The sequence below is a fragment of the Trichoplusia ni genome, chromosome 5, assembly GCF_003590095.1.
Source record: "Trichoplusia ni isolate ovarian cell line Hi5 chromosome 5, tn1, whole genome shotgun sequence".
NCBI lineage: Eukaryota > Metazoa > Arthropoda > Insecta > Lepidoptera > Noctuidae > Trichoplusia > Trichoplusia ni.
The window spans coordinates 10,429,136-10,441,384 of NC_039482.1; the positions used below are offsets into that span (position 1 = coordinate 10,429,136).

At 38.4% G+C, this 12,249-nt stretch overlaps 1 protein-coding gene across 4 annotated transcripts; it reads left to right on the forward strand.

Annotated features, from left to right (window-relative positions):
* Positions 1 to 825: 825 nt before the first annotated feature.
* On the forward strand, positions 826 to 12,070 carry LOC113494458 (probable aminopeptidase NPEPL1). Of its 4 annotated transcripts, none has more exons than XM_026872800.1 (13): positions 826 to 1,037; positions 3,287 to 3,450; positions 3,950 to 4,132; positions 4,571 to 4,721; positions 5,236 to 5,405; positions 5,686 to 5,913; positions 6,424 to 6,569; positions 7,127 to 7,191; positions 7,524 to 7,615; positions 8,430 to 8,606; positions 9,102 to 9,212; positions 9,529 to 9,656; positions 9,748 to 12,070. In XM_026872800.1, exons 2-12 carry the CDS (start codon positions 3,295 to 3,297, stop codon positions 9,634 to 9,636), a joined length of 1,587 nt encoding a protein of 528 aa, XP_026728601.1. In that variant the 5' UTR covers positions 826 to 1,037; positions 3,287 to 3,294; the 3' UTR covers positions 9,637 to 9,656; positions 9,748 to 12,070. The 4 variants fall into 4 exon arrangements, with proteins under 4 accessions (XP_026728601.1, XP_026728598.1, XP_026728599.1 ...); XM_026872797.1 differs by lacking the exon at positions 826 to 1,037 and adding an exon at positions 1,060 to 1,206; XM_026872798.1 differs by lacking the exon at positions 826 to 1,037 and adding an exon at positions 1,060 to 1,206 and having other exon boundaries at positions 5,686 to 5,907.
* The last annotated feature ends 179 nt before the right edge of the window (positions 12,071 to 12,249 follow it).

Genomic DNA, 12,249 nt, shown 5'->3' on the forward strand with positions numbered 1-12,249 from the left:
TAATCAGAACTCGACAATTCTAAATATGTGTAATTAAATGCTTAATGATACGTAATTATAAGCTAACGCAAAGTGCTACGGTTGACATTTGTTATATGGGTTTGTTCTGTAGCGATAATGAAGAAATGATTAAAGGAAAATTCAATTTATTTTCGTCGTTTTATTTCTTACACTCTGTAACCACATGAAATTACAAGAGTGAAGGAGACTATGGCAATTTGTAAGTCTTATTATGCTTAATTATTAAGTTATCCTAGTGAAGTGAAGAGATTTGTTACAAAACGATTTCTATAAAATCACGTTCCATCTAAAACTCTCAATTATTATCAACATTTTCCTTTTCTGTGTGGTCTTTTATAATGTCTATCTAATAAATGTATTTATCTTACTTTAGTACAATTATTCTGCTCTTCTGCCTTTAGAAACTTCGTACTGCTCTCTTTTCTCACTCCAAAACTTATACACGCACCATAGGGATATTAGAATTACGCGCCATGGTGACCCTGACGACGGCGACAAGCGGAATTTTAGGGCAACGGTAAATCTTTTTGTTGCCTTCTATGCAGTGATCAAAATTAATATAAAAACGCACGGTGTACAGCTTTTGGAAAATATTAGGAATCTAGATTTTTTAAATTGGTGCCTGATATGCGGGCTAGCTTGCGTAAAACTAATTTTATTTCGTTCAGAAATGTTTTAACTTGTACTATTTACACATTTAATCTTAAAAATCAAAATGCTGAAATAATTTTACAAGTTAATCCTTACATTAAATTATGAGAAAATTATTATCACATTGTTTTTAGAATAATGTAAGCACGTCAATTTGTCGATTCGGTACCGAACGAAACTTCCTAATGATTTGGCAAGTTGTGAGAAAGTGCCTAATAAACTAATGCCATTCACTTTCTTTTTGTAAAAAGTATACAATAATCCCATTAGATTTTAATATAAACACTACTTATAAACTTTTACACTATCCATCAATGTTTTGAAAAAAATAAGAAGTCTCTTCTAGGAAGTGAACGTGAAAAACGGTAAGAGATTTTAAAAGTTAGCGCTCGACTATCAAGTTGGTTTCGATGCCCGAAAACCTTGTTTGTGTTGTATATTGTCATGTTAAAAGTGTTATATAAGTCAACATGCTGTTGTTAAGAGTGTTTAATACGTATATAAGTGTAGTAAAACACCCGACGTATGTTGCAGGTGAATGACCCAAACGTTTATTTCATATTGTCCTGTTTGTCATATTTTTAGAAACGTAAATTGACGTGAAATTAATGTGCATTTTGATATCCCGATAATTGTTGACATGCAGGTGTGCTTTTCGATAAAATTATGAATAAAAAATCACTCAAACTGCAATGAAATCGCTTTATATTGTTAATATGTGTCACAAAGCAGTTATTTGTATATCGTGCAGTTATATATAAAATAAATATACTATACTATCTGGGCTTATCTAAACTGCTTTTGATATCATATTCACAACAGACCAGAAACAAGTAACCTACATTTAATATGCATATTGACTTCTTGCTAACTTAAGTGTAATAAAAATAATTAATTCAAGATATGTGATCAAGATCTTTATCTTATCTTAACTGCATGCAAATTAATATAATTCTAAATATACTGCACATGTAAATATAATTCTGTGGGATTATGTCTAAAATGTTACCGGATTGTAAAAATCTGAATAATCCTTGTAAAATATGCTAAAACAGATGATAGTATTTGTGTACCATTAATAAAGTAGACAACCTTGTTATAAAAAATACAAGTTATTTATAACTATTTAGTCAGTCTTGATTCTTAGTAAGCACAAACCAATATGCAAATTAATGTTTAAATACTCAAAGGTTTCAAAAAAGTTAAAAATATTTTATCGTCTCAATATTGCACAGCACAACTAAATGAATCTTAATGAAAAGTAGTTAAAGCAATTAAAACATATGTTTAAACCTTACAGCAATAAATTAATGGACTTAGAAATATTGATTAACAGTCCAACCAGTCTAACTTCAGCCATTGTAGTCCATCAAAAAAGTAATCTGGTCATATGATCAGCTGATCTAATAACCAATCTACATAAAACTATAGACAATTACAGATTTAATTGCGATCTCATCTCATCAACAATGAAAGTAATTACATCGCTTGAACTACAAAGTAATCTATTTTCCATGCGATGTCAAATTGCCGTAGCAACAACATCAATAGGTCATAAAGTTTAGTTTTATGTGTTTGCATTGTCTGTAAATGCTTTATATGCAGTTTAAATGTTGCTTGTTACTGGAATTGTGTCAGTAATGTGATGTGAGTGACATGGAATAGATGGTTCAGGTGTACCAAGAAGGTAACTTATAAATATTATATTTTCTGTGTGAAAGTCTGATGGAGATTATCATTAAATTCTTGTAAATAGTTTCTTATCAATATTTTATCTATTTTGAGATACATCTTCGCATGAAACTAAATGCAAGTGGAAGCTGAGAGCAAACACTTGTTTTATTTATCGAGGTGTGGCATAGCAACAAGAGGACGATAAAGCTGTAAAATTCAAAATCAGCTCAAAATTAAATGAAAATTGGCCATTTAACTTGGACCAAATTAAAATAGATTACAAACATGTTCTTTGGCATTTGAATTTTAATTATTCACAAAATGATAAACTATAAATAGTAGAGGTAACCTTTTTTATCAGTCATTTGTCTAAGTCTGGTGTGTACGATGCATTATACATTCAAACAACTGAACTTATCGCGATCGTCGACGCGAAGTAATGTTTTTATGTTGTTTTTGTGCAAAGGTGGTTTATTGTTGACTTAGGCCTAACATGACTTAAAATCAGCGTCTTTTTAAATATGCCTTAGTAGCCTGCAAAAGGAAATACAGACACATTTTATTAGCTTAACAAGTTGAAATTTGAAACTATGGATTGCTTATGAGTCCTAAATTTTGCCTTAATGAAAATAAACTGACTGTGATTTCTTTGTGTATTATGTTAAAATTTTAATATCGACTTAAAAGATTGTTCATCTTCTAATTCTACTCGCAAGTTTTATTAAAAGGATTGACCTTAAATGAAAGAAGAATTAACATAATCGGTGCATCCAGTCGGAAGTTCTCAGAGGAACTAACAAAAGAAATAAAGACGAATTGAGAATATCCTCCTATTTGAAGTTGGTTGAAAAATGTTTTAATTTGTTAACGACAACAATAGTTTCTTTTGAATTGTGTGTATGTTGTATAATAAGTAATAATAACACTTGTGTATTTGTAGTTCGCACAATGTCAAACGCGTCGGTGAGCATAAAGTTCCGGTGGGGCCTGACGCCCTCGGACCCGGAGCAGCAGCCGGTGCTGATCGTGGGGCAGGCGAGCCACCTCAACACGCTCACCTGGGACGATGTCAGGTGCAAGCTGGAGCCCAGGGTTAGCGAGGAGGTGAGGGACTTAACAATCACTTAAAACATTTTAACTTCTAATTTTATACTTAAAAATAAGAAAAAAAAAGACTTGATTGTTCAAGAGTGAGAATTTTACAATCAGTTTTGATATAAGCCAAGATTAAAAGGGCATTTTAACTGCCTGCGGCATACAGAAGCCAGCTGGTCCAGTAATATTACTGTTTACATCAAAACCGACCTCTGGCTAACCGTTTTCGGTTGGCTTGTGACTAGTATTAGTAAGTGTAGCATTTTCCAAAAATTGCACCAAACAATTTTATTCTTTGAAAAATCTAGCCGCCTGTGATCTATTTTTATACCTACTTGCCTTTTAATGTTTTATATTCTGTTTCGAAGCTAAATATCTAAGCCTTATATCAAAGCCGCAGACAAACTGACACAAAGTTTGGTGGGTGTAACTATTTTTGTAATACATATTGAAACTAATAAATGCTTGATTTTTATTATTATATTATCATAATGGTCGTCGTGCTCAGGCCTGGCGCCGCGGGCTGCAGTGCATGTCGGGCCCGGGCGGCGACTCGTGCGAGCTGTGGCCGCGCGCGGCGACGCTGGCGTGGCTGCCGGCGCGCCGCTCGCGCCACGCCGCGCCCGCGCGCCCGCACGCGCTCGCCAAGCTCGTGCGCGGCACGCAGCGGAACTCCGACGAGAGCATTGTGGTCAGTGTGTTGTCAGGCGTTGTCAAGGGTACCGGCCCTAAATAAATGAATATCCGGATTTTGGGAAATAAACTGAATTTAACAAGATTTATGCCAATAATCAAAGCTTTGCTTACTTTTTGTGTCGTCCAATTAATTTCGAAGACAAAACCCTCGATAAAGTAGGAGGCGTATTACGAGTGGCATATCGAACTAGTAGGTCTATCCGGCTATAAGGTTTGGCGATGTGACAGCCCTACCTATATCTATAACTTGATCTGACTTAATGAAGATCGTTGATTCATTGTTAGTTGATTCTAACCGTAACGTGACTCAAGAAGTTGTGAATCGTAACATGCTGAAGTTGCTTTGAATTTTGGAGAGCATGAATGAGAAGGAACCTAACTTGATTCCCTTACCCATACTGTCAACAAGTGACCTGTTGTGTCCCCTGCGCAGCTGGTGTGCCGCAAGCGCGACTGCCTGGCGAGCGCGGTGAGTATCGCGCGCTCGTTCCCGCAGTTCGCGGCGCGCTCGGCGGCCGCGCCGCCCGCGCCCGCCGCGCGCACCGTCAGCGTCGAGATCCTGCTCGTGCACGAGGACAAGGCCGGTCAGTCACATCTGTAGTAGCTAGGGAGATGACGCCGAATCTAAATAAGTCACTTTTGGGTCATTGTAAGGCCAATTCCTGACGTCATCGTCGTCATATACTTGTATATATGTTCTAGCTGTTGCCCACAGGCCCGACCGCTACTTATCGAAAGTGATACCATGGGAAAATATAATCGGGTCGAATATAATGGATAACAGATTTAGATTTTCTAGATTAGCACATAGGATGGAAATTATCCTATGTGTTAATCCGGGTTATAAAGTATCTGTGTACTTAGTTTCATCTAAATCCGTTAAGGGCTTTTTGCGTGAAAGAAAAACGATCATTCATACATCCATACATAAAACTTTTGCGTTTTCTTAATAATTATATATTTGTAATTGAAATTATTCCTCCTCGAATCTTAAATTATTTTACTAATGCTTAGAGCAATTCTATCTGACTGACAAGTCCTGTCATTGATGACTCTGCCCTTTGACAAACAACATTAATAACCCATATATGCCCTCAGGTGGCGAGTCGGAGGACGAGGGTGTGGGCAGCCTGGACCCCGCGCTGTGCGACAACGCGCTGTCGGCCGAGGAGCTGAGCACGCTGCAGGACGCCGCCGACGCCACGCGCCTGGCCGCCAGGATCACAGACACGCCAGCCAACATCATGGATGTCGACAAGTTTATTGAGGTACGTATTCAGAAATGGTATATCTAATTTATAGTTGATTTTGCATGTTCAAGATGCAGAGCAATAAAATTCTCGTCTCCCGGCTTATCCGAAATGGCAAGACTGGTTCTCATGTAATTTTGTGAGCATATTGGGTAGGTCTGAGAATCGAAAACATCGATTTTTTTATTTCTCAAAATGTTAAGATTTTTCCCCAGGAATAAACTTAAAAAAAATCCTTTAATTTAGGAATTAAATATTAAAAGCATCAATCTACAGTAGTGTTAACACTTATTCGTAGGAAGCGTTCCAAGTAGCCAAAGAGCTGGACATCCCCGAGCCCACGGTGATCCGCGGCGAGGAGCTGCGCACGCGCGGCTTCGGCGGCATCTACGGCGTAGGCCGCGCCGCCGCCTGCCCGCCCGCGCTCGTAGCGCTGTCGCACTGCCCGCCCGGCGCTACGGACGCCGTGGCCTGGGTCGGCAAGGGCATCGTCTACGACACCGGCGGCCTCAGCATCAAGGCAAGGGTAAGACTTACTATTCACATTAACTTGTTGCAACAACATTCCTCCTCGCTAACTTACCTTTTCCAATATCATCTATTTTCGTTACTCACCTTTTATAAAGATTCTGAAAGTTATTGAAAATGATTTGCATTTAAAAAAAGAAAAAAACTGGTCTCATTTAAAAAATATTCAGTTGACAATTTTGTATGGAAAACTCAATTTCCTAAGGTACCTAAGGAATTAACTGGTCTTCATTAAAAAAGCCAGTATTTTGATAGTAACTGTCGTGAGAATGCTTTATTACTAAATGATGCAACGGTTTACTCAAGCGTATTTATCGTTATTACCCGACTAGGGTGACACCACACCCTGACGTGTCAGCTCATGATTAAGGACTCCGTAACAACATGGAATAAGAAAGTCAGTCGAACTAAAATCATCATTTTCGTACATGTGCTTTTGTGTTTTCACACGTTTGTACCACTATATGTTCAAACATATGGGTCTAGTTGCCTAACTCCCTCCCCCCAGGCGTCCATGGTGGGCATGAAGGGCGACTGCGGGGGCGCGGCGGCGGTGCTGGCGGCCTTCCGCGTGGCCGTGCGCGCGCGCCCCACCGTGCGCCTGCACGCCGTGCTCTGTCTGGCCGAGAACGCCGTGGGGCCGCGGGCCACCAGGTCACTGCCTGCTGCTTTACGTTATACTAGTGCACGGGGTACTGAGGTGTTCGCCTACCCCGTGCACCGCCTCAGAGGTGCGCGCCTCCGCCTCGGGTCCATGGAATAGGGGGCGGGGGACTTCCCCGAGTCCTTGGACCCATTCATGGGGGCTGGAAGAGGGCGTTGTCCGCCCTCCTCCTGCACCCGGTGCGCTTTCTGCGGCCGGGGAAGGGAGTCGAGATCCCCCTCTCCCGCTCCGCAGTTTCCTTTTGCGACATCACGTCCTCGCAGAAGGACACCACCGCGTCCCAAATCTCCTCAACCTGGGCAACATGATACCCCTTAGTTAGACTGATTGTCAAACTTTAAAGCTTCTGACTACCTATAATTCGTAAAGATGATCACTCATCTAGAGATCAACCTCGTCAAGCGTAGCTTAACCTGTTACCCTCGATTACCCTGTTAACCTCGATTCACTTATGCAGTTATAGCTTAACCACGAGTTGAAATGGAAGGATTTCTATGATCTATCTAAGATATTATGTGTGTTTGTAATGAGCATATGCATCCCGCAGACCTGACGACATCCACCAGCTTTACTCGGGGCGTACTGTGGAAATCAACAACACCGACGCTGAGGGTAAGATAACAATGTTTATTGAAGTAAAACCTTTTTATGCGCGACTAGGCGGTAACTGGACGACAATGCAACGGAAGCCCGTTACGGCAATATGGCGCCACGTTGCTGTACCATATATCATGGTATTGAAATATTTTTGATTTTTTCAATAGACAGTTTATAAAAAAAAAGCGAAAAAAAAATATCAACCTGAGTACAAGTACAATAACAGAGAAGTGTTACTTCAATCGCGTGTGATGGTTACACAATCTCTTTTTTCTATTATTTGTACCAAATTTACTTATATTTACGGTACATTTTCAGACTATTTACCTAAATGTTTCTGTTACCAGGTCGCCTGGTCCTCAGTGACGGTGTGGTCTACGCTTCCCGGGACTTGAAGGCCGAGACGATCGTAGATGTCGCTACGTTGACGGGAGCCCAGGTATAGCGAAATATACTTTATTTGTATTTTTGATTGAGTGACAACCGAAATAATGAGGTATAGTTTAATAGGGTATGTCGGTAAGAGATTTATAAAAAGTATTTTACATTTTATCACATAATTAAGAAGGTAGTAGTATTAAGTACTTAAGATGATGGAATGTGTGGTAGAGGGGGCTTGTAGCTATTCATTGGGGTTCTGGTTCACTGGAGTCCAGCCTAATTTGACCCGTGTGTCTAGTGTTTTTCCCTCCCCTCTTGCAATCACTGCATGCCATATCAGAGGATGAGGATTTTCTAGGATTTGCTTAGATCCATTATTTATTACAAGTATATCTTGAACCAGCTGTTGTCCGCGACTTCGTCCCCGTGGGTAGAAGATATAAGTTATGATTTATACCTGCCCTGTTTTTTTCACATTTTCCATTGTATCTTCGCTTTTATTAGTCGCAGCGTGATGGTTTATAGCCTAAAGCCTTCCTCGATGAATGGTCTATTCAACACAAAAAGAATTTTTCAGTTTGGATCAGTAGTTCCTGTGATTAGCGCGTTCAAACAAAGAAACAAACACACTCTTCAGCTTTAAATATTAGTAATAGATGACACAGATTATAATTCAACAATTATATTTCAATAATATTTTTTTTTATAAGAAAAGACAGTGTGGTTCGCAGACGAGTCAAAACACAAATATACTCAAACATAGAATAACCGCCTGTATTTTACACAATTAGTTGTTCCATCCGGGGATTGATCCCGTGACATAGCAGTCAGTGGGTTTGGTTAAACACCTGATGGTCATATGGTATGTGCAGGGCACGGCGACGGGCAAGTACCACGCGGGCATCGTGTCCAACAGCGCGCGGCTGGAGGCGCTGTGCGTGGCGGCCGGCCTGCGCTGCGGGGACCTGGCGCACGCGCTGCCCTTCGCGCCCGACCTGCACTACTGCGAGTTCACCAGCGCCGTGGCCGACATGAAGAACAGCGTGGCCGTGAGTGCCGCACGTCACACGCAATCCAACTAACAATTTACTGCCTTCGAACCCACCACAAAATGAAACAGTAACATTCAAAAATATTCCTCTTCCCTCCATGGCGAAAGACAAAAAAAAATGTTTTTTTCGATTTGCGAATTCAGGGTTGATTTTTGGCATAGCTCTAACACTTGTACCAATTTCATTATACTGGATAAGATCGACCCATTTTTAAGTAAACATACAAAAGAGGAAGTAACTCAGATCTGAGATAAATAAAATCGAGTTAATTTTAAAATATAAGACTCAGCCATATACATATAAATGTTAAACCAAATGCTACACAGAATGAAAATATAATATTTTTTCCTTACCTCAATAGTGACAAGACGAAGCGCATTATATTCTGTCTTTTATAGTTATTTATATTGTCTAACACAAAACTATGATATTGTAGCACTCAAAACAAAAACTATATATTTAATATTACAACACATAACATGATGTCCCCAGGACCGCAACAACGCGCAGCCGTCGTGCGCGGGGCTGTTCATCCTGTCGCACCTGGGCTTCGAGTTCCCGGGCCGCTGGCTGCACGTCGACATGGCCGCGCCCGCACACTCCGTACGGACACATACCACTTCATTATGTTGACTAGAAACTGCCTCAAGACAATCGTTGACGTTAACTTTTATTTCGAAGTGTACTTGTAACTGATTTTGATGCAGATTTCTCTGTTAATCAGCTTTCTAAAACATCTGCTCAGGTGTTGTGTTTGCTAAAAGTTGTTCTAGCTTTTTTTCCAAAATAAAAACTGTTAAACACACCACCAGATTTATATCGCAATTTGTGCTGTTTATCAAGGCAAAGAAAACTAATTTTCATTTAAACTTGAGTCATAACTATTTTGAAACTAAATATGAATGCTGTATGTCCTCAGGGCGAGCGCGCTACGGGCTACGGCGTAGCGCTACTGTCGGTCCTGTTCGGCGCGCACACACAGTCGCGCCTGCTACGCGCGCTCGCGCCCGCTCCCGCTATTGGATAACACCACGCACCAACAACTATGTAAGTTGTTATTTCATATCACATATCGAATCATATTGTTTTAATATATAGGTCTTTTTACTATAAAACCTTTCTTTTCTTTCCTTTCCAGGCATGTTATAAGGTTCAGCGTTTATTGAAGTAGAAGACACCAGATATACAAAAAACCACCAATAAGCTATATTACAAGAACAATGTACCTTGCAGAACTACCTCTAAAAGACAAAGTGGTATTATTTATCATAATAATACTCGAATGACCAAGTGTGCGATCCCCGACGGCTACGGGCTTAAACACTGCGTGTCTTATGAACCTCTTAGAGTTAGTATGACTTTAGCTATTTGAATTGGGAATGTAAGATAATGTTACCCTCCTTTTCTGTCAGTCGGATACAAAGAGAGATCAGTATAATCGTCGCGGACAGAAAACAATGCCTTATAATGTGTTTCTTTCATTTTATAACTTAATATTAGTTAATCATAGTTCTAAGCATAATATTTTTATAAAGGGAATATCAAAGAAAGAAGGTTTACCGTTGAATGGAGTTTAACGTTAGAGAGTTTGAATTAAAGGCCAGAGCAAAAGGTGGAGAAATGTTTGCGTATTCTACTATTCGTCAAACCATATTCATCGGATCTTTCGCTCACCTTAATTGTCTTAAGGAACTACCTTAATAATGTCTGTAAGGAAACATTAAAAAAGAACCTTTATCTTTAAAGAGCAAGGTCTGAGGGAAATGGCTTGCTCACCCTTATATTTTAATAGTTTATCCACTAGTTCCTGTCTCTATTGCTCTGGTTAAAGTATTAAACTCAGATAAACGTCAAACTACGTTTAGCGGTAAACCAATCATATTATGCCTTTATATTTAGTCGAATTCGATTATAATTGTGTGACTTAGTATTGGATTTTATAAAGATATGTTGTCAATTAACAAATTATGAATCTAAACCAATATTTAACTTGTTAGCTGTAGATTATATTACACTGAATTAGCAAGATTATATGGGAGTAGTTTAAACCAGGTTCAATTTAACTTTGGGACCTTAAATGTCTGTTTGTAATGTTATTTACACCTTAAAGTAACAGTCCGAAAAACGTCTCAAAGTTAGGATTTAATTGTTATTATACAGGTTGTTACAAGAATATACTCTCAAAAAGTTGCTGAGTTTGCATTTAACCATAATGAATAAAGACTACATTACCACTGTTACTTGAAATGTTCACATTTATAACAACCTGTATAAAGATATCTTTAAGCTAAGCAATGATATAGTTACTAATCACGCCTTACTAGGGTTGTCAATAATCGGAGACAACAATACAACACCAAGGTAACATTATTGCCACTATAGTTCAAGTGCAAGAAAGAGATAGTGTTATCTAAAATATAACTTCATCTCTTTCCGTTACTGAACTTTCATCATTGGATTTGTGAAGCAAAAATGATTTTTATTTTTAATGAAATGTCACAGATGTTTGACAGCCCTAAGTAAGGGCACCACCACACGAAAGCTATAACTAAAGCAATAATGTACAATAATAATAATGTTAGAGTTATTTGCATTTCTGACAATATAATATAAATACCGTCCGCTATACACTTATTACAACAGATTATAAATACTTACAGCAAAACTAAGGAGGTTTTATTCTCCTAGATTCTATTTCTTAATGTATGCAACATCCAATAATCAGTTATTATGTTTTTCAAGCGTTAACTCTAATGGAATTGCTCAAATGAATGGTAATGATATTTCTCATTGATGAGTAACTAGCCAGCTGTAATTTTCAATATAGCTGGATAAGGCGCGAAAGACGTTATATTTTCTTACGTTTGAGGAGTTCTAAAAACATCTTTGCTTGTCATAATGTGTCTGGCTTATAAGCTCAGATGATGCAGCAAATTACCATGAGCTAATACATTATCCTTATTACTAAGAGTGAGTGAAGCTAGCTTTGTACCTACGCAACTTAACAATGAATAAGTATATGAAAATATAATCTGTTGTAAAACCAATAATGTTCTATAAGTTTATAAATACTGTTAAATATGCTAGTTACTCACCAAGCAATATACTTAATATATAGAGTTATATTTGTCTATTGTTGTAATGATTTTCTGAATTTATGTATTTCAAGCAGTGTGGAGCTAGAATTAACTAAGAAATAACTAATGTCAACCAAACCAGAAGTCATAGGGCCTGTTTCACCACCGCCACATAAGTTCCCGTTAAATTGACAGATTTTTCATACAAAAAATCAGTGATTGTGAAACAGGCGCTAAGTATTTCTTTACGCCCTATAATTAATAACAGGCATTCAAACCTAACTGCAATAATAATGTTAACCTGCCGAGATGCTATTCATTTGGAACACATTTAGTATAAGCGAAAATGTTAACTTTTTTGAAATAAAATGTATTTGAATATAATTTGCTCGTCTTATTAATTTACTCGACTGCAACTATAACATTTATGTGCCCTTAAACCCTAAAACCCCGCCATTCCTGTACACCCCACAGGAATGGCGGGGTTTCAAATAAAATTAAAATTATTTTAAAAATAATAGATAGACCGATGACTCTCGGCTGCTTAATAAACTGTAAGCTGT